Genomic DNA, 19095 nt, shown 5'->3' with positions numbered 1-19095 from the left:
ATAGAATTGAAGTTAAGAAAATTAGTGAACCGGGATCAATTATGAGGTTGAAGGAAAACAAAATTGATGCACAAATTACATGTAAAGAAGGACCAAACTTATTTAATTTTAAAGAGTAATTCGCATTTTGATAAAATTTTCTGTTATAAAATATATTATAAAGTTGATTTACAATCTTTTAAAACTTCTGTAAGTGAAGTAAATTTTGTTAGTTTATTTTTTCCCCTTAATGCATGTTTTTTATGGCTGCAACTTTCCGTAGTTTTGAGTGATTACTTTGAAAGTTTTTGGAATTGTTTATCAAAGTAAAAGTGCATTTATTAGATTTATTTATATAGGCATATATGCACCCAAAACCAGTTTTTTTATGACAGAAGATTTTGGTACGGTAAGTTTGATTTAGCGGAGTTGAACAAACTTTCAGAATTTGATTATCTCACTATCATTAGTTTACGAAGTATGTTTTTTTTTTTTTTTTTTTTTTGTTTTCAAAAAAAAAACTTTTTTAAAACGTTGCGAGAAGATTTAATTAAACTTTTAAATAGCTTCATAAAAAATCTCGACGCTTAAATTTTATTTTCGTTCGATATATTCAAGAAAACCAATTTCTCGATGATGAAACCAGAATCCGGACACCAGTAAAAATACCAGCAATATTAGCAATAAGAAAGAATGACGTTCTAAAAAGTAAGACGCGCTTCAATAATTTACTTATAAATTTAAACAAAAAAAAAAAAATTGTTTTAGAAACATTTTTAGAAAAAAAAAAAATTTCAAACCATAGGCAAATTTTTGCCATAACCCCGGACGATTCTTTACATAATACTAAAATAATTATAACAAATACTTAAAAATATAAAGTAAAAAACCCAACCGTAAGAAGACGTACCCGTAAAAACGACGACCGCCACTTCAGTCACCGTTATGCATCGATCTACTTCATAAACGAATTGATAAAACCCCTCGTGCTTTCTTGAAGCGTTTCTAATTTTAACAGCACTTCCAATAAAATTTTTTTCCACCTCAAGATAGGAATGTGGCAACATTCTTCTCTCGTTCAACTTATTTTTGAAAATCCACTTTGACGCTCCATAAAAATCCACGTTGACGCTCGTTTTTACTTTAATTGATATGTTTCCGCCTTCTCTGATGTAGATGCTTCGAGCTGTTAGAAGTTCCAATCGATTGTCTGTTTAATATATAACTTTACTTACATAGTATAAATAAAAGGGTTGTTTGTATCTTCATTTTCACCGTTTTTTTTTTTTAAAAATACAAATTTTACAAATTTTACCTGGTACAATGAGTTCAAACAAGAATGTTCTAGTAGCTTCGGAAGACCGTAAAGTTGCGTTGTAAAGACCACGGTCGTTTATATTGACTCCAGATATAAACAAGGAACCATTTTTATTAACTTGATATCGTCTTCCTGAAAATATCTGGCTTCCATCTTTAGTCCAAACAACATTTGACTTTTTTATGAATGATTTCAGTGTCAAATCATTTAAATCTAGGAGCGTGTTTCCCCCCCGACATGCAACACGTTTACGATATCCAGGAGACGCTAGAAGATATATATGTATATATATGTGTGTGTGTGTGTGTATACACACACACATATATATATGTGTGTGTGTGTGTGTGTGTGTGTGTGTGTGTGTGTGTGTGTGTGTGTGTGTGTGTGTGTGTGTATACACACACACACTCACACACACTCACACACACACACACATATATATGTGTGTGTGTGTGTGTGTGTGTGTGTGTGTGTGTGTGTGTATACACACACACACTCACACACACACACACACACACACACACACACACACACACACACACACACACACACACACACACACACACACATATATATACATATATATCTTCTAGCGTCTCCTGGATATTTTATCTGATATATATATATATATATATATATATATATATATATATATATATATATATATCAGATAAAAATTAAATGTTTTAAAAATCTACTTTGAGTCACACTGAGCCAGTAGCAGAAAAAATTAGCGAAATTGAAAAACCACATCGAAGTAAGAGTAACTTAAATTAAAGAACAAGAGTTTGAAAAAACGAGTTTGACGTCATTAGATTAAATTGAAAGTCTTTACAAATTGTATATTTCGCCAAATTGTATATTTCGACAAAATTGTGTGGAAATGTGTAAAAAAAACTTTTTTCGCGATATTTAAAGTAGAGATGCAACGAATATTAGGTTCTGTTTCTTACAATGCGTAAGTACTCCATACTTTTGAACTTCTGCTTTTGTAAAATTCTAACAAAAGTTTAACGGAAGGGATTAATAAGTTTTAAAATATAAAAAAATTTTGGATTTTAGCTGAAAGAACTTCGGTTTTTAAAGATTTCCTCCTCGATATTCTATCTGTCCGCGTTGATTTTCTAAGACATTCACATTCGCAAAACAGGAAACATTATCTACTTCCGCTTCCTTTTCCGCTTCCTTTTATTGTGCTAAAATACTTCCGTTACATTCCTAATTTATATCATATACTTCCAAATAACCGGTATAAGTTGTTTGTGATTTTGTTACCCTGCAAATTATTTCTTTTATTATTTTGTTTAGCTCTTTTAATAAATTATTGTCAGATGTATTTTTTCTAATCTATTGATTGCAAGTGAACAGGGAAATAAAATTATAAATGGTGGCCAAAGTTTCCTCAGTTGACGGTAGCGTAAATAGAATGTCTTCGAACCTCAGAGTTGACGAACATGTCATACAGTAAAATCCTCTTTCAACGAACCTTTGAGATAACGAACATCTCGTTCAATAGAATCTCTAGACGACATACGTAGTATCCAAAATCTGCTTTTTGTAAGATTTTATTTTAAGCCAAACATTTTATCTTACTTGTTAGTGAAACATTTTATCTTATTTGTTAACATGTTTTCAAATTGCATTTTATTTACTTTTTCTCTTTCGATACTTAAGAAACTTTTAGTGCTAGAGCTGCAAAAAAAGTACCCGTAAAGTAAAAAATTTTCTAGTACTAGTTCATTCATTTCGTTTCTTATAAGAAAGAATAACGTGTAATCAGACAGAAAACTTAAGCTATAAAACGTGTTACTCATGCGAAGCAGGCGATTTCTTTCCGTGAATTTTAATTATGCAACAGAATTTACGACTATTCTCTAATAATATTAAATCTTTGATATTAAAGAAAAACAGTAATTTGAAAATACGAACTTTCCATAGAATAGCAAAAATAGAATTTCCTATAACGTCCTTTGCAAAAATGTTTTCAGTGAATTAGTGTGGCTATGAAAATAGCCGTTTTTGATTTACAGAATCCTCACCATGACTTATAACATGTCTAAGGTTTGATGCACACAGAAAACTTGATTTCGAGGTAATCAAACAGGATATGCTGTTGCAAACCTGATCCCAAAAATGAAAAAACCGATGTTCGGGGAACCTCTGCATCCACATAAATTCGGACAAATAAATCAGCTATCATTTCACGGCGAGTAAACCATAAGTTCTACACCAGTGAATAGTGGCTTCAATGTTGCATTTGAGTTTTGTTTCTAATTCTGTTAAGAAAAGAGAGTCAAAATTATTTGTAAGTCCTTGAAGAGCCATGACGATGTTTAGATAAAGGAATTTAAAAAGAAAGGGGTTAGTGAAACGTTCTTTTTTATACGACTGCTATAATAAAAATAAATTTTTACGGGGGGTTAACTTAAAGTATGAGAAAAAAAAAAGTCAATAGTTTTAAATATTTATACTTTTAATATAAAAAAATTTAATAGTGTCTAAATTATTGCAATATATAACTAATAAAAGAATTTTTTAACTTATTTGATAAAAGTTTCAAAAGATATTCTAGAGATTAAATTAAGTATCCCAGTTCAAGCAAATTTGCGTGATAATTTAAGCACGAATGAATTCTCATAACATTCTATTATTAGAAATCTTTGTTATGAAAAATAAAAACCAGGTTGTAAGTACTTAAAAAAGAAAAGTTTTAAATAAAAAAAAAATCATTATTCAAAATGGCGTATATTAGAGATTTGTCGTAGGGGAGACCGGGACAAGTTGGCTACAGTTTTAGTTTTTGAGCTCTGCGCATTTCTGGGTGAACTTTTTTGAGGATATCAAACTGCAGTTCAAAAGAATATGAATTTAGCAAGCATGTTCAAGTGCAAACATTAAAAAAAAATTGTGCCAACTTACCCCGACCCGGGGTATGTTTGTTGTTTTACGTAAGAGTCGTATTGTAAAACGAGTTTAATTTATCAATATATTATAATAGCATTGTTATACAAAGATTCGAAAAACACAAAGAAGAGATCGTATATCACAGCAGGTGGTAGAAGAGTTGCTCGAGTCCTTTGTTGATTGACAGGTTACTTTAAGAGAGTGAGGTTTCGATGATCACGCTATTTATTAAGGGTCTGCGTATCGTTTCATTTCCGTATTGTTATCATGTCGATACGATGGCGGAAAAAAAAGTGTCATCGGAATAATTACGACAAAAATTCGGCATTGTAATTAGTTTAAATCCCGGTATATATTGGAACTCTCGTCAATCCGATTGACACTTTTTTTCCGCTATCATATCGGAATGATAACGATACCCTTATCATTTATACATATTAACCAGGGGGACAATAATTGTTTTATGACGATTTGATTACCGCAACATTTATACATATTAATCAGGGGCACATTAATTGTTTTATGACGATTTGATTACCGCAACATTTATACATATTAACCAGGGGCACATTAATTGTTTTATGACGATTTGATTACCGCAACAAAGCTCTCTATACTCTCAGGGTAAGTTGGCACACTATATAAAAAGAGACAAGTTTAGAAACATTAAGTATCTATTTAAAGCGCATCTTTTTTATGAAAACTCTTAATAATTTTTTCCAATATATTTTGACATTATTATTGCGAAAAGTTGTAAGTTGACACATGTTGGCAACTAGCCCTGATACAACACTGAAAGATTAATGAGTTAAGTGAGAAGGTTCCATGTGAATTTTGGAAATTGTGTCAACTTACCCCTGTAGCCAACTTGCACCGGTCTCCCCTATATTTTTTTACTTTCAGATTACTTTCCATTGATTTTGAGACCTATGTTTTTATACAATTCTTAATTAGCAAAAAATTCTCTATTAGAATCAATCATAAATATAGGGGGAGGGGGAGAAAGTCGTGAAGCGCTCGACTTCTCTCCACACCTTTGATTTTATTTTTTGTAAAGTAAATGCAATTTGAATAAGTATTTTTCAAGTGCAGAAAAAATCTGAAGTTGATCAGAAGAGCTAGTATTCTATCCCAGCAAACACACAACGTTGAAACAACGTTGAAATAACGTTGATCGACGTTGATCAACGTTATTTCAACGTTGTTTCAACGTTGTGTGCTTGCTGGGATGTTTTTAAAAAAGTAAAAAAACCTAAAAATTTAGCCTCAAAAACGATGAAGTCCGCTATATTTGGCTTCTTTTTTTAAAATAGTTTTGAAATGATTAAAGAAGAAAAACATCAAAAGGTTAAGATTGCTTGTTTAAAACAGCCTGTGCAGTTCGCTTGGTAAATAATAAAAAAAAAAGATTTAAAATCTTTAACAAAAGTACGACCATTTGTATAAAAAAAAAATTAAGGAGTATGTTTGACCTGAGCTAAATGTAGAGTTTAATGTCTGTCTGGATGTAATTTGTTCAAATTGTAGAAGAAACATCTTTTTTGCTGGAGAAACACTAAACTGGATGAGTAAATTTTCAAACTGGATGAGTGTCCTTTCTCAAGTACACAACTTAAAATTTATTTAAATTGACTGAATATCGGTTGTATAAAAATGAATAATCCGGTTTTGGATTTTAGCTTAGACTCCTCAAAAGCAAATGAATAGTTAAGCATACTATTTATTTTCAAAAAACCGATTTCAGACCATATGGGTTTTGGTTTACTTGAGAACAGAAACAATTGAAAGTAGTGAATGTTCCAGATCGTTGGTCAACAGAAGCAAGTTTTATCCAAAAAAAAAAAAACTTGACAAGACTGAGAGTTTTTTTATTTACCAAGTTAAAGAGCTGTTAAAAAGTACAATTTCCCGATAAGCATTTATTTCCACCTAAAAAATGAATAAAAGAAAAAAAAAAAAGAGAATGTGCAAAAAAAAATAAAATGAGACACAAAAATATTGTTTCGATCATTTCTTTGCATTTACCTATCCTGTATCAATGTACAAACATGGTTAAGTTGATGCGATTTTGTATGTTGTTTTAATATTAAGCTGCATCTAATCAACTGATTAAAATAAAATATTGATTTTATTAATCAAGTAAGTTTAATGTGCTGAGTGAGTTGATTAAATATTCAATATTAATCAAATTATCCCATACTAATTGGATAATTCATATTATTCAGTTGATTAAAAATGGAATGGTACTCAAAAAATCTGTTTGTTTTTTTCTTCTAATTAACTGAGACAACTTTTTATGAAGAAATATTTTTGAATAACAGATAATCACAAGGAGTTATACACTATTAGTTAGGTTAACAGGTCAAGAACCAGATGTAGTTACTTTCCTTCCAAGAAGAATTTAAAGTTGTTAAATATTTATTTATGAACGTCAATAGAAAATTTCAAGTTGTATACTAATTTAAGAGTAAACATTTTTCTTTGGGATGTCATGACAATTGTTGTTATAGAAAGGCTGCTTTGAATTTAGTTAATTTGTCAGAAACCCTTGATCCCACATCATGTGAGCTTCAGGCATGAAAAAAAAAAAAAAACAAACAAAATGGAACAAGAAGACATTGAGAGTGGCCACTTCTTTAAAATATCTACAGGCATGTAAATTTTTATTATCCTAAGTTAATAATTAAAAATAGGTTTATATGTTCATATAAAATTTAAATGCACAAATACAACACTCAATAGATATAAGGGTTTTAATTAAGTGATTATTTTGGTTGCTAACAAATTTTTTCTAAACGTTTGCATTGTAAAAAAAAAAGCGCTTGCATTGTAAAAAAAAAACGCTTGCATAGTAAAAAAAAAACGTTTGCATCGTAAAAAAAACGTTTGCATTGTAAAAATAACGTTTGCATTATAAAAAAAGGCGTTTACATCCTAAAAAAAAAACGTTTGCTTTGTAAAAAAAAAACGTTTGCATTGTAAAAAAAAACGTTTGCATTGTAAAAAAAAAATGTTTGCATTGAAATAAAAACGTTTGCATTCTAAATTTAGAGTAGGGGTAAAATACATTTCTTTTTAAGGTGGGAATCCATTAACTTTCATTGTTGAAACTTAAAGACATTAAATTTTCTTGAAAATTTTTTAATCAGATATCATTTGAAACAGTGAGGGAATTAACTTCTGTAGTGGACTAGACAAAAAATTTAACCCGTTACGACACTTGGTTCTATAGTCGTCGAAGCGATGTTCACTATGTGGCATGATGGCAATAGCCGTCTAAAACAAAAAAACGTTTTTGGACACTGAAGCTGAAGCTTAGTGTCATGTTTTGGAAATAATTGTTTAGGTTGAATTTTGTTTTCCACCTGTTACACGACTTGCAGCTTCAGTACGCACGTGGTTGCAGAGGGAGTAGTGCGATCGTGTTTTCTCTTTAAATGTGTTGTGTTATTGATACATTTAACTATATTTATTGTTTATACTGGTAAGTATTTGTTTGTTATTAATTTTAAGCTTTAGAAAAAAATTAAAAAATAAAACTTAGCATTAAACTTTGCAATCAAACACGCCCATATACTAGGTATAGTAGAAGGCAAATTTCAAAAATACTGATTCGATTAAAATGAGAAAATTTTTAGGTTTGTATTTGCTTCAGTCCCAGCTAAAATTCTCCAGCATTAGAAAACTCTTTTCAATTGATGCATTAAATTACCACCCTTCACAAATGTCTGGAAGAAGGTTTGAGCAGATTTTGAGGTACTTTTGTGTAGAAGAAGAAAATTCAAATGAACTTTTGAGGAAAATAAAAATATTTCTTGATTTGCTTATACAAAAGTTTGCGAATGTATATGCACCAAATGAAGCATTATCATTAGACGAATCTTTGTTATTATTTCGAGGAAGGCTTTGCTTTCGCACGTACATGAAAGGCAAAAAGGCAAAATACGGTATAAAGTTATACGAACTTTGTTCAGCTAAAGGCTATGTTTTGAACATAGAAATATACAAAGGCTATCGAGAAAACGAAGAGAATATGACAACTATTGAAAGTCTTGTAATGAGATTGAAGCAGTCATATTTAAATAAAGGCCATCATTTATTCATGGATAACTATTACATTAGTCTCCCATTATCTAACAAACTATATAGCAGAAAGACACATGTGACAGGAACTCTTCGTATAAATAGGAAGGGTCTGGTATAAAATGGTAATCTTTCATCTACTGGATGTAGCAGTGTTGAATTTTCACTACATCTTCAAAGATAAGACAGGTTATCAAATGAAGTTTATAGAATACAGGGAAGCAATCATACGGTATAAATCATTAACAGGATGGAAGATGTTTAGTTCAATTTAAAGGTGCACGAATCCAAACCAATAAAATGAACTATAATGGAACACAGCATTTTCCTAAGAAAATTTCCCGCCCTGAAAATTATTAACGAAAAACATATTTTCAGCGTTGTTATAAACAGGGAATAAGGAAGGAAACATAATATTGCTGCAAGAATTGCATATCAAAACCTGCACAGTGTCCTGCAGTTTTTTTTTTACGATATTCTTTACATTCTTGAGATTTAAGTACTTTTCCTATATTATGCAATTAAATTTTGTTCGCAACATCTCTCTGCGACAAACATGGTTTTGGCTTTTTTTTTGGGCGAATGATTGATTTTGCTTTATATTTATCTTTAAATCCTTCCACTTCCTGCTTTTTTTTTTCAGTAGATCGAGTCTCTTTATATCTCTGCAAAATAAATCCAACTGAAGATGGAGCCACACCGGTCAATTTTGAAATGTCAACAAGAAAAATTTCCCAATCTTTTTCTCGATTCAATATTTGTTTACTCTTTTTAACCCGATATCAATGATAACCAATACTCAACAACAATACAATCAAACAACAACACATCAGCTTTCTTCTGCTAAAAAATAAGAAAAATCTGTGAAATAGTTTTTAAGTAATTAATGATTAAAGGGTGCTGAATTTCATCGTTTTCAACTGATATTTGCGTGAAATGTCAAGCAAGTCTTTATTTTCAATCCATAAGTTGAATAAATCTGGATGGCCAACCTATTTTTTTATAGTCTTTGTTTTGGTTTTTCTCAGAGTCTTTTCAATCCTTTCAATCATACTATCAACTGCCCAAGATTTATTGTTTATTTTTTCAAAAGGTAAAACAATAACATATAAGTCTTTAGCATTAGCTACTGCTATCAAGCAAATGTCTGGTTCCTGTAAACTTGTAAAAAATTTAAATAACTTTGGACATTGCTGTTCTTCAATGGCTTTGAGGGGGTTTGAAAGTGCAATTGCAACTTTAAACTCTAATTACGAATATTCGGTTGTACCAAAGAATATTCAACAAAATATCTTTCTACACTTGTATACGATAATGCAGATTTCAGAGAAGAAACTCTTAGCGGTTCTGGAACAACCCATATTGCACATGGTATTTGCATACAAAAACTGTCTAATTTTAATAAACCAGATAATGATTTTTTTTAAGTTAGCAAGCGCATAAGGACTGTAAATGTTGAATTGAGTGAAATAGCAGTTTATTTTCTGCTGGCTGCATAATTTAGTGCGGCCGTGGCGCACTGGTTAGAGCGCTTGCATAATAAGCAAGGAGCTCCAGGTTCAGTACGAGCTTAAGACAAATTTTCGTGTCACGGTAAGGAAGGAGGCGTGAACTTCCTAGTTAAATGCACTTCCGCGGTGTGCCCTGTGATAAGATCGTTGGATCTTCTTGGGGGCACCTAAAAATAATAAAAAAAAAAAAATAAGGACAGTAAATGTTGAACTGAGTGAAATAGCAGTTTATTTTCTGCTGGCTGCATAAGGACAGTAAATGTTGAACTGAGTGAAACAGCAGTTTATTTTCAGGGAATCTCTTAACTTTACACAATTATTTGAACACAAAGATGTGGTTATAAATGATACTGACATTTGTCAGGAATATTACAGATATCTTGATTTAGCATACATCACTTGTAAATTATCTCAGTTAGATGCAGCAGGAATTTTGCAAAAAACAGATGCTAAGATGGAAAAACAAAAAATTTGTTGATCGAATTGTTGGTAGACTTGGGGATTTCCACATGCTCATGTCCTTTATGTCAGCTATAGCTAAACTATTTAAAGATGCTGGTTTACAAGTAAAATAATTTTTTTATATATATTTGCATATATAAAATATTTGAAGGTTTTCTGCCCTTAAAAAACACTTTTATTTTTGTTCTGCATGCTGTTAAATTTACACAAATATATAAATTTTGTTTCATAAGGATATGCTCATTGAGTATATCCTTAAAAAATAAAACTCTTATATACCCATGTAAATGTATGTATAATTGGTTATATATTAAAAATATTTCATATATTTATATACAATTTCGCATTTATGCAGTTACAGCTGCTAAGAGCGGTTTTTAGATCACTATTTTATATTACACGATAAAAATCGATTCACTCGATAATATAAAATTAAATCGTAAGTTTCTCGAAAACTGCAAGAGGAAAACTTGGGAACTTTTCAAATTCAGAATCAATATACTTTAAAACGCAAATTTGGAAAAAATAAATTAGTTCTGAGAGGGAGGTCAAGAAAACTGTTTTCTGATAACATTTTTACATCACGGATCGCGGTCTATGTAATCTGAAATCTTATATGTAACTGGAGTAGTGTTTTGCACTGCAGATACTGTATATACTTCTTTACTCCATCTGGTTGTGTGATCGATTATGAATTTTGCGGAGCTGTGCGTAGTGCAATTTTGCGAATATTGCGCATTGACTTTGCAGAAATTCATCGCAAGACCGTCACCAATACATTACGCATATAAAATGAACGGTACTGTCATCAACGTACATCTCCTGTAACGCAATCTTTTATCTTATCTGAAAATTGTTCTGATTGACTTGCAAGTGTCACTTTCATACCTTTAATACGAGTTGTCTTTTATTATTAGTTATTAAAAACTACTGCTTTTGTAAAAGTCTTTTAACAGTCACATTAAAATAAAATTGTGTTTATTTTCAAACAATTTTAATGCTAATTTCACACAAAAAAGTAAATAATTATCATTTGTAGAAATAATTAAAATTTGTTAAAGATAAAAAAAATTATAATTCATGAAGTTAAAAATATTTTGCTAATTTTTTTTTTTAGAAAAAATATTTTTGCATGTGGACTTATTATTTTAATATACAAAATACTATTGACAAGATATGATTAATTTTAATTTACTTATTTTAGATCACTTCACTGAGTTATTTCTTTTCAATTATCAGATTTAATATTTTCAATCCTACTGGCGACAAAAATTACGTTGTTAATTTTTTAAACTTTGTTTTATAAACAATTTTATCATCAATAGATTACGAATCAGTTTCAGTTTCAGCCTTTTAATTGAACGAACTTCAGTCATAACGTAATTTAAAAACTTTCTCTTTAGGCAAATTAGGTACGCAAACAAGTTAAAGATGCTGATCACATTTGGTATACGGGCACACTGAGCGTTTTTGGCAGGTTGGCAGAGTGTATACACTGTGTAGCAGAATTCTGACAAAATAAAACTAAATTTTTAATATTTAAAAAAAATCGAACTTTTTTTTTTTATATATTAACATCGAAGTGATAGGCTTTAAAAAAGAAAACGAAGATTATTGATCTTAAACTTGAAAGCGATTTTAACGTTGTTTTGTTTGTTTGGGCAGTTTCGTTGTAAATTAATTTGTTAAAAACCAATTTTTTAAAAGGGAAATCTAAAAAAACATGTTCTTTCAATAAAAAGAACGCAATGCAGTAAAAGAATGTGTTGTAGTAAAAGAATGTAATGTAGTAAACAGTGATAAAAGATAGAAATTATCAATATGAATAGTAATAATGACAACATGCATTTAATGACATTAGTACTTTCCTGCTAATCTATTTTCACTTTATCTAAACAGGATTTTAGTTACAAAGCTCTGAAAATCCCCCTCGATAGATTAGAACAACTTATAACTTGAACTATTTTATCCGATTTTCAAAGAAGACAGAAAAAGATCACCGAGCATAACTACATTACTAGGTTCACTATAAATAGAGTTTTGACCTACTTAGATGATTGATTGGGTAAAACAGGACTTGAAGGTATACTCTGTGATCTCGGTAGAACTCTGAGCAGACCTTAAAGTTCTATTTTACTAAAATCATTGCAAGTAGTTATCGGGAAGAAAGCACAATTAAAACAATAAAAAAAAATATAAATTAGTTAAGTTCATTAAAAGCTTTGAGAAAGTTGAATTCAATTCACATTAATACTAATGCTAAATATGCTAAATATGCTAAATATGCTGATTAACAACATCAAATCTTTTCAATTGATATTTTATGTACAGTTTGTATTTTTCTTTTTTTTTCTTTTTTTTTTTTTTGTTGTATTTTCCACACAACTCTCTCTTCAAAAACTGAATTTTATAAATATGAAAGTAATAAATATTATTTGTGATAAAGGTCAAAGAATTTTGCCGGTCAAAGAATTTTTTACAGAAACTTAACGAGTAGATCTCTGAATGCGCATGCGCTTAAATAACAAATCAAGAAATGATTTCAATAATAAGTTAAGTAAATACATTTGGAAATACATCAAAATTGTTTCGAAATTTTTTCAAACTAAACATACAGCAACCGATCATATTTTATTTGCTAAAAAAAAAAAAAGTTTATTTCGATCAATGAGTTCAGAACATATTTATCAAATTGAACTCCTCCCCCTCATCACGTTATTTACTTTTTGGGAGGGTTCAAACTCTTTTGAAATACCGGCTTTAGACTAGCTAATAAGCTGTGTTGGCGTTGTACCAAGATGAAATCAGACTCATAGAGTGTAATCTTTTTAGATGTTTTTTTTAAAGACTAAGATATGAGAGCCGTTCAGTGCACAAATCGATTAAATCTATAAACAAAAAAAAAGTTAAGAAATGCGATGAAATAATTTACAAAGACTTTTTTTGTAGTTAAATGGTTTTCATCTTTATTTTTTATTGAAAGTTATTATAAATAAAGCTATGACTGCAACAAGTGCTTTGACACTTCAATTTAGGATTTTTCAAAACGTGGAGTTAATCGAATTCTGTATTGAATGGCTCATATGATACTTTCCCTTAAGCCGGTCTAAAAAATTTTTTTTGTCAGCCAAGTTTTATTGACAGCTTTTGAACGTTTGTTATACACTTAACAGCTGTTTACAAAATGACGAACTGGTATCACGACTAATATTTATTTTAAAGTAAAATTTCTTTGCTTTAAAACGATTTTTTTTATATTTGTAAAAAAAGCTACAAAGAAAAAAGGAAAAAATTGTTTTATTCCTTTCTTTTTATCATCTCCAATTTTTGTATTTTTAATTTTAACTTTTGATTACTTTATTTAAGTTACTAATTTATTTTTATTTATTTACCGGAGCGTCATAGTTTTTGACATTCAATTAAACGCAAACAACAAGATTATGAACAACTGATTAAAGTAATTTGAAGTAAATGAGAGTAGATCACTTATATTTCCATTTGTTTTAATTTATTTTAATCTATTTTTGATATAAGATTAATTTACTTGAAGTAAGACTTGTCAATTTACTTTAAGATCACAAAATTTTGTTTTAATGCCAAAGAAAATAATGTTAAAAATATCTTAGAAAAAAAAAAATAAATTAAAATAAATTAAGTTAATTTGTAATGGTTTGGGTACTCTAAACTTAAAAACTGAATAACTATCGGAGAATTTGTTATGGAGATTAACAACTTAAGGCTTCAGTACAAGTGAATTAACAGTGCAAGTGAATTAACTCAAAATTAATTAAGGTTTATATTCAAGAAGCTTAGAGAAAACGAAAACAATATTCATAAATAAACCTCAATGTAAACACTAAAATCTAAAAAATTCAATGAGCACTTGGAGAGTACAATAAGAACCAGAGGCTAATATATATTGGACACTAAGTTAAGCGCAAAAAAAGATATATTCTAAGGAATGCGGAAATTCCAAAGATGAATTGTTAAAAATAAAGATGATTGAAATAGTTCCAAAGTTTTAAATAAATCCCTAAGCAGTAAATAGTGTTATCTCATCTCCAAAGTGCAAAGAAGAATATATTCACCTGAAATACATTTTAATTCCCGTCATCGTTATTGACGAAATATCTTCTTTATTCTTCATGGTTTCAAAATAGTCAACTAAAATTACCCATCAGAAGATTTTGCCAATATGCTCCTTCCTGAAAATTTAATCTTAGTGAAAGAGTTGTAAATAAATAATTATAATAATAAATAAAGTAAAATTATGATTGAAAATATGACCGATAACCTGAGAATAGTATATATATATATATATATATATATATATATATATATATATATATATATATATATATATATATATATATATATATATATATATATATAATCATGTCTTTTTTTTTATCTATTTCCCCTAATTTTGGCATATACATTATCCTGTAGACTAAAACTTTATTTAAAATTTCAAGGACTTGCATCCCTATTGTGTAGTATAATTACAGTCATCCCTGTCAACGTGTGATATGTAGTGTGCTTTTTAACAATGTGAGATAAGAAAAAATCAGTTAAATGTCCCAACAATAAAAATAACCCAGCAACAAATTTGTGTAATTAAAAAAGGCAAAAACATAAATGACATTTTGCAAAGAAAAGTGTGATCAATTAAACGTAAAGATTTTAGTTGATAAAGAATGATCAAGGCGAGAAAAAGAATGATCAAGGCGAGAAAAAGGACGTAGATAAACTAAGAGAAGAGAAAAATTTATTTTTTTGTTTCATTTTATAAAAAATGACATCTAGTCACTCCTCATAAAATATTTGAAATTAAAAAAAATTAAATAAAATAAGTTAAATAAGTATTGAAGTTTTTCAAATAACAAATTGATTTTTCAATTGCGTTTTTTATGTGTGTTAATATACATTACTTATCATTTATCACTTTATTATTATTATATTTTTAAATACTCCCTCTGTCCCAAAATACTGTTCCGATTTCTATTCTAAGTTTTTTATGAAAGTGGTTTTTTATGAAAGGATTTTAAGACAGAGGGAGTATATTTTCTTAAACTTGATAAATAAAATTTTATTAAATATCATATTTTGTTAAATTGACTCAATTATTATATACCAAATATATTTTTTAGTGTTGAGTTTAGTCAAAAACACAATCTGGCACGAAAATTATTGCACGCCTAACCGGATATCTATCCTTATCATTTTGATTTTTTTTAAAATGATATTTCTTTCAAATGTAAAAAAATTGAATAATTGGCTCCTCCACATCTTTTTATTCGAAACTGATTGTAATCTAACAAACGTTATTAAAGAATGAATGGCTGCTTGTTTTGTTTAAGTCCGAGCTGCGAATAATTTGTAAATTGTATTTACATAAAAATATTTGGAAAAAATCTTTATGGTACCTAATGCTTCACAAAATCAAAAGATTAAAGAATTATTAAAATCAACGAAATATCAAACCATCCTTTTGTGATTAATGTACAGGTAATTTTCTAATAGTCTTTTCATAGAGCTGTTTCTAAAAAAGAGGTGAGTAACTTTACATCAGTATTACTTGACGCAGCTTTCAATTTAAGTAAACATTTAGGTTGCTCCTTGAGGGTTGAGGGCGCTTTTGGATTAAAAACTAGTTACTCAAAATATTATGTGATGAGAAGTCAATCACGTTTCTTACATCTCTAAAAGTTACTTTAAGCAAACCAATAATTATAAATCAGTAATGAAGTTAAAATTAATTAGGGATTTGATGTGATCACTTTTACAACCAAGACAGCTAAACTGATTACATAAATCTGTTGCGGTCTAGTTTAAGTTTGCAGTAGATATTATAATGATTATTTGGTTACAGGTACAATTTTAAAATTGGAGGGCTTTTCTTATTTCATACCTTTTTTTAAAAAAAAAAAAAATTTTCCAATTTACTTTTTAATAGCAATTTATAAAAAATTCATTCATTTATCCATTTTTTTTCTAACAAATCGTTTTTTGTTTAAGTGAGCTGTTTGTTTCACAAACTTAATATCTCTTATTTTGATTATCGTCATATTATTGACGAAACCTTTCATAAAATGTTTTTCTATTCGACGAATAAGTGGCATAACTTTTTAATGAACGAAAAACGCCTTAGATGGAATAATTCGTTGTGACGATCGAAGAAATAGTCGTTTTATGACGACTCTAAGATAAACGGATTAAGAAAAACGTACGCAAACGAGTAAACTAATTTAAATTGCGTCATAGCGTGGTCCGATTTTCAATAACATAATGTCTGTAAATCAAATATCCGTAATCCAATACATCTGACCACGAATAATTTGATTAAATTTTAACCAATCAAGATCTTTTATTATCAGATAAGCCAATAGGAGCAAGAAACTAAATAAAAGTCAATCGCTATCTGAGAATAAATCATTACTCATACTCCTTAGGTCATCGGTTATATTTGTAAAAAAGCTACAAAGAAAAAAGGAAAGCAGAAGCAAAGTAAAAATCGACAAAAAGAACAGAAGTGTGTCATTCGTGTTGCTCATTAACGAAAGACATTCACTGAATAAAGTGTTGATATTTTATATTTGTTATGTCCCAAGTTGCTTTTTACGATAGATTGGTAATGAGCCAACAAAATTACGATAAAAGTGCTCTTAGCTTGAATTTAAATGGTGGGAGATCAGCAGTAAGTAGTCGAAAAAGAAAATTTTTGCAGCCATCCGCTGCTCTTCTTCAAAGTCCTGATTTAAAACTTTTAAAACTTGCTAGTCCAGAGTTAGAAAAACTTATTATACAGAATAACGGATTTATACCCACTCCAACGATTGGAAATACGAGTTTATCTCAAGTAGGCGATCATGCTGAAGACCAAGAAAGTTTTGCGCGAGGTTTTATTGAAGCTCTTCAAAAATTACAACAAGAAAATGACATCAAAGATTCACCTTTGGCTAAATCGTGGAGTTTTTCAAGAATAGGTAACCTGAGTCAGTCTAGTCTTTCTTCATCTCTGCCAACTTATCAGCAAGTTACTAGTAATAATATTTTACCTAATGTGTCAAAATGGGGCCAAGTTGATCATAATTTAAATACAGTGCCTGTGATTACTGCCAATGGGAGTCGCTATGACAATCAATCACCACCACAAAATCAAGTTAAGTACCCTACATCAACATCAACAGGTGTTGTTTCAACAATTGGATTGGAAACTTTACCAAAATCAAATTATTACATTTCAAAATCTCAGCAATGTAATATTGAAAAGACTTCTCATTCTATGTTAACTTCTGATTTATTATATCCTTCTTCAAATAATTCTTTAGTTTCTGAAATAAAAACTGAAGATGATATGCCACCATCAGTGGGATCATCAACTTCAAGTATGAATCTTGAAATGAATCCTATAGATTTGGATGCTCAAGAACACATAAAACATCAAAGGAAAAAGTTACGTAATCGTTTGGCTGCACAACGTTGTCGCAAGCGTAAGATTGAACGTGAGGAAACATTAAAATTAAAAGTAAAAGAACTAAAAAGCAAAAACAGTGAATTAACAAATCTTGCGAGTAAACTTAGAATGCAAGTTTGTGAACTGAAGCAGCAAGTTATGCATCATGTTAATGAAGGCTGTCAAGTATTTTATAAAGATGCAGAAGTTGAAAGCTAGTTCTTAATATGTTTTTGATTTTTAAAAAGAAATAGGTTAAAGTATATTTTTGCTATAAAGAGCCTTTTACCTAGAAGTTTATATATAAAGGGATTGTTTTAAGTTCCGATGCATGAATGGCAACTTACTGTATGCTAGAAGTAAATACTTTAATTTAAAGAGCTTTTTAAAAACACCTAAAAATGATGTTTTTGTTGGTGTGTTTAAAATTTGTTTTAAAATCCAAGATTGCTACCAAATCAAACTTACAATGAAGAATTCATTCCCTTGTTTTTTTTTTATCTTCTGTGAATTTTTGCATTAAATTCACTTTAGCACTAGATCCTAGCATCAAATTTTTGATCAGTTTTTTTTTTCATTAAAATATTTTATAGCTTCTGTTTCATTATAAATTTTTAAATCTTCTTTAGTGCTTCAAGAAATAAAATTTCTGAAATTGCTATTAAAACAAATTTTTTAAATTGCAAATAAAAGTTTGCAAATTTTTCATTTCTTTGTATTATTTTAGTATATATTGGTTGTACATTTTTTTAAATATGTTTTTTCTTTTTATTTATAATGGTTTCCAATCTTGATTAGAATTTAGGAGACTTGAATTTTTTGATGTTTTGTAAACGTTGGAAATGTTTCTAATTTCTTAATTTCCCATTCTTTTTTTTTTTTTTTTTTTTTTGTTTTCTTTTCTTTATTTTTCCCCCTTTTTTGTGTTACAATTTTTATACATACGCTTTGAAGAGTTTATTATAAGAGATTTGTTTATATGAAGAGAGAGAAAGATATGCAAGTTTATTTGCAAATATTTATGTATTAAATAAATCTAAATTCGTAAAATTCAAGTTTTTTTCTATTGAAGATATTCATGTACTTAAGGATCAAAGCAGAAATATATGGAATTAAACTGTTTACACGGAAATATGAAATATCTTCTTTAAATTGTCGTCGTTGAAGGAAGAAAAATCGTGATCAATATTTTACAGGCCTCGTGTATTTCATCGTGGTTTATTTATGCGATATGGTTTTTAGATAATTCAAATAAAGAGCGTATCCTTCTTTTGTCAATGCATTATTTAATGCGATTCTTTATTATGAATATAGTCCTTCTGAAAAATTTATTGGAGGCTATAGTTTGAATGATAATCTTTAACCAGGAAATTATTGAAAAA

General features: G+C 29.1%; 2 protein-coding genes across 2 annotated transcripts; one reads left to right on the top strand and one right to left on the bottom strand.

Moving 5' to 3' along the window:
* Positions 1 to 525: 525 nt before the first annotated feature.
* LOC149894852 (uncharacterized) lies at positions 526 to 2095 on the bottom strand. The gene is made up of 4 exons (XM_090091449.1): positions 1996 to 2095; positions 1295 to 1564; positions 890 to 1189; positions 526 to 680 (listed from the first exon to the last, which is right to left on the bottom strand). Exons 1-4 carry the CDS (start codon positions 2048 to 2050, stop codon positions 574 to 576), a joined length of 732 nt encoding a protein of 243 aa, XP_089947575.1. The 5' UTR covers positions 2051 to 2095; the 3' UTR covers positions 526 to 573.
* A 13395-nt stretch (positions 2096 to 15490) lies between these two features.
* Positions 15491 to 18763, top strand: LOC149894851 (transcription factor Jun-like). The gene has a single exon (XM_090099273.1). It carries the CDS (start codon positions 16859 to 16861, stop codon positions 17930 to 17932), a length of 1074 nt encoding a protein of 357 aa, XP_089955399.1. The 5' UTR covers positions 15491 to 16858; the 3' UTR covers positions 17933 to 18763.
* The last annotated feature ends 332 nt before the right edge of the window (positions 18764 to 19095 follow it).

This window comes from Hydra viridissima, unplaced genomic scaffold (genome assembly GCF_058129835.1).
Source record: "Hydra viridissima isolate aposymbiotic clone 2 unplaced genomic scaffold, HvirCarnegie_v1 scaffold_1, whole genome shotgun sequence".
In the NCBI taxonomy this organism is placed as follows: domain Eukaryota; kingdom Metazoa; phylum Cnidaria; class Hydrozoa; order Anthoathecata; family Hydridae; genus Hydra; species Hydra viridissima.
Note: the sequence above shows the minus strand (reverse complement) of the source record. Positions and strands in the feature narration are given on the sequence as shown.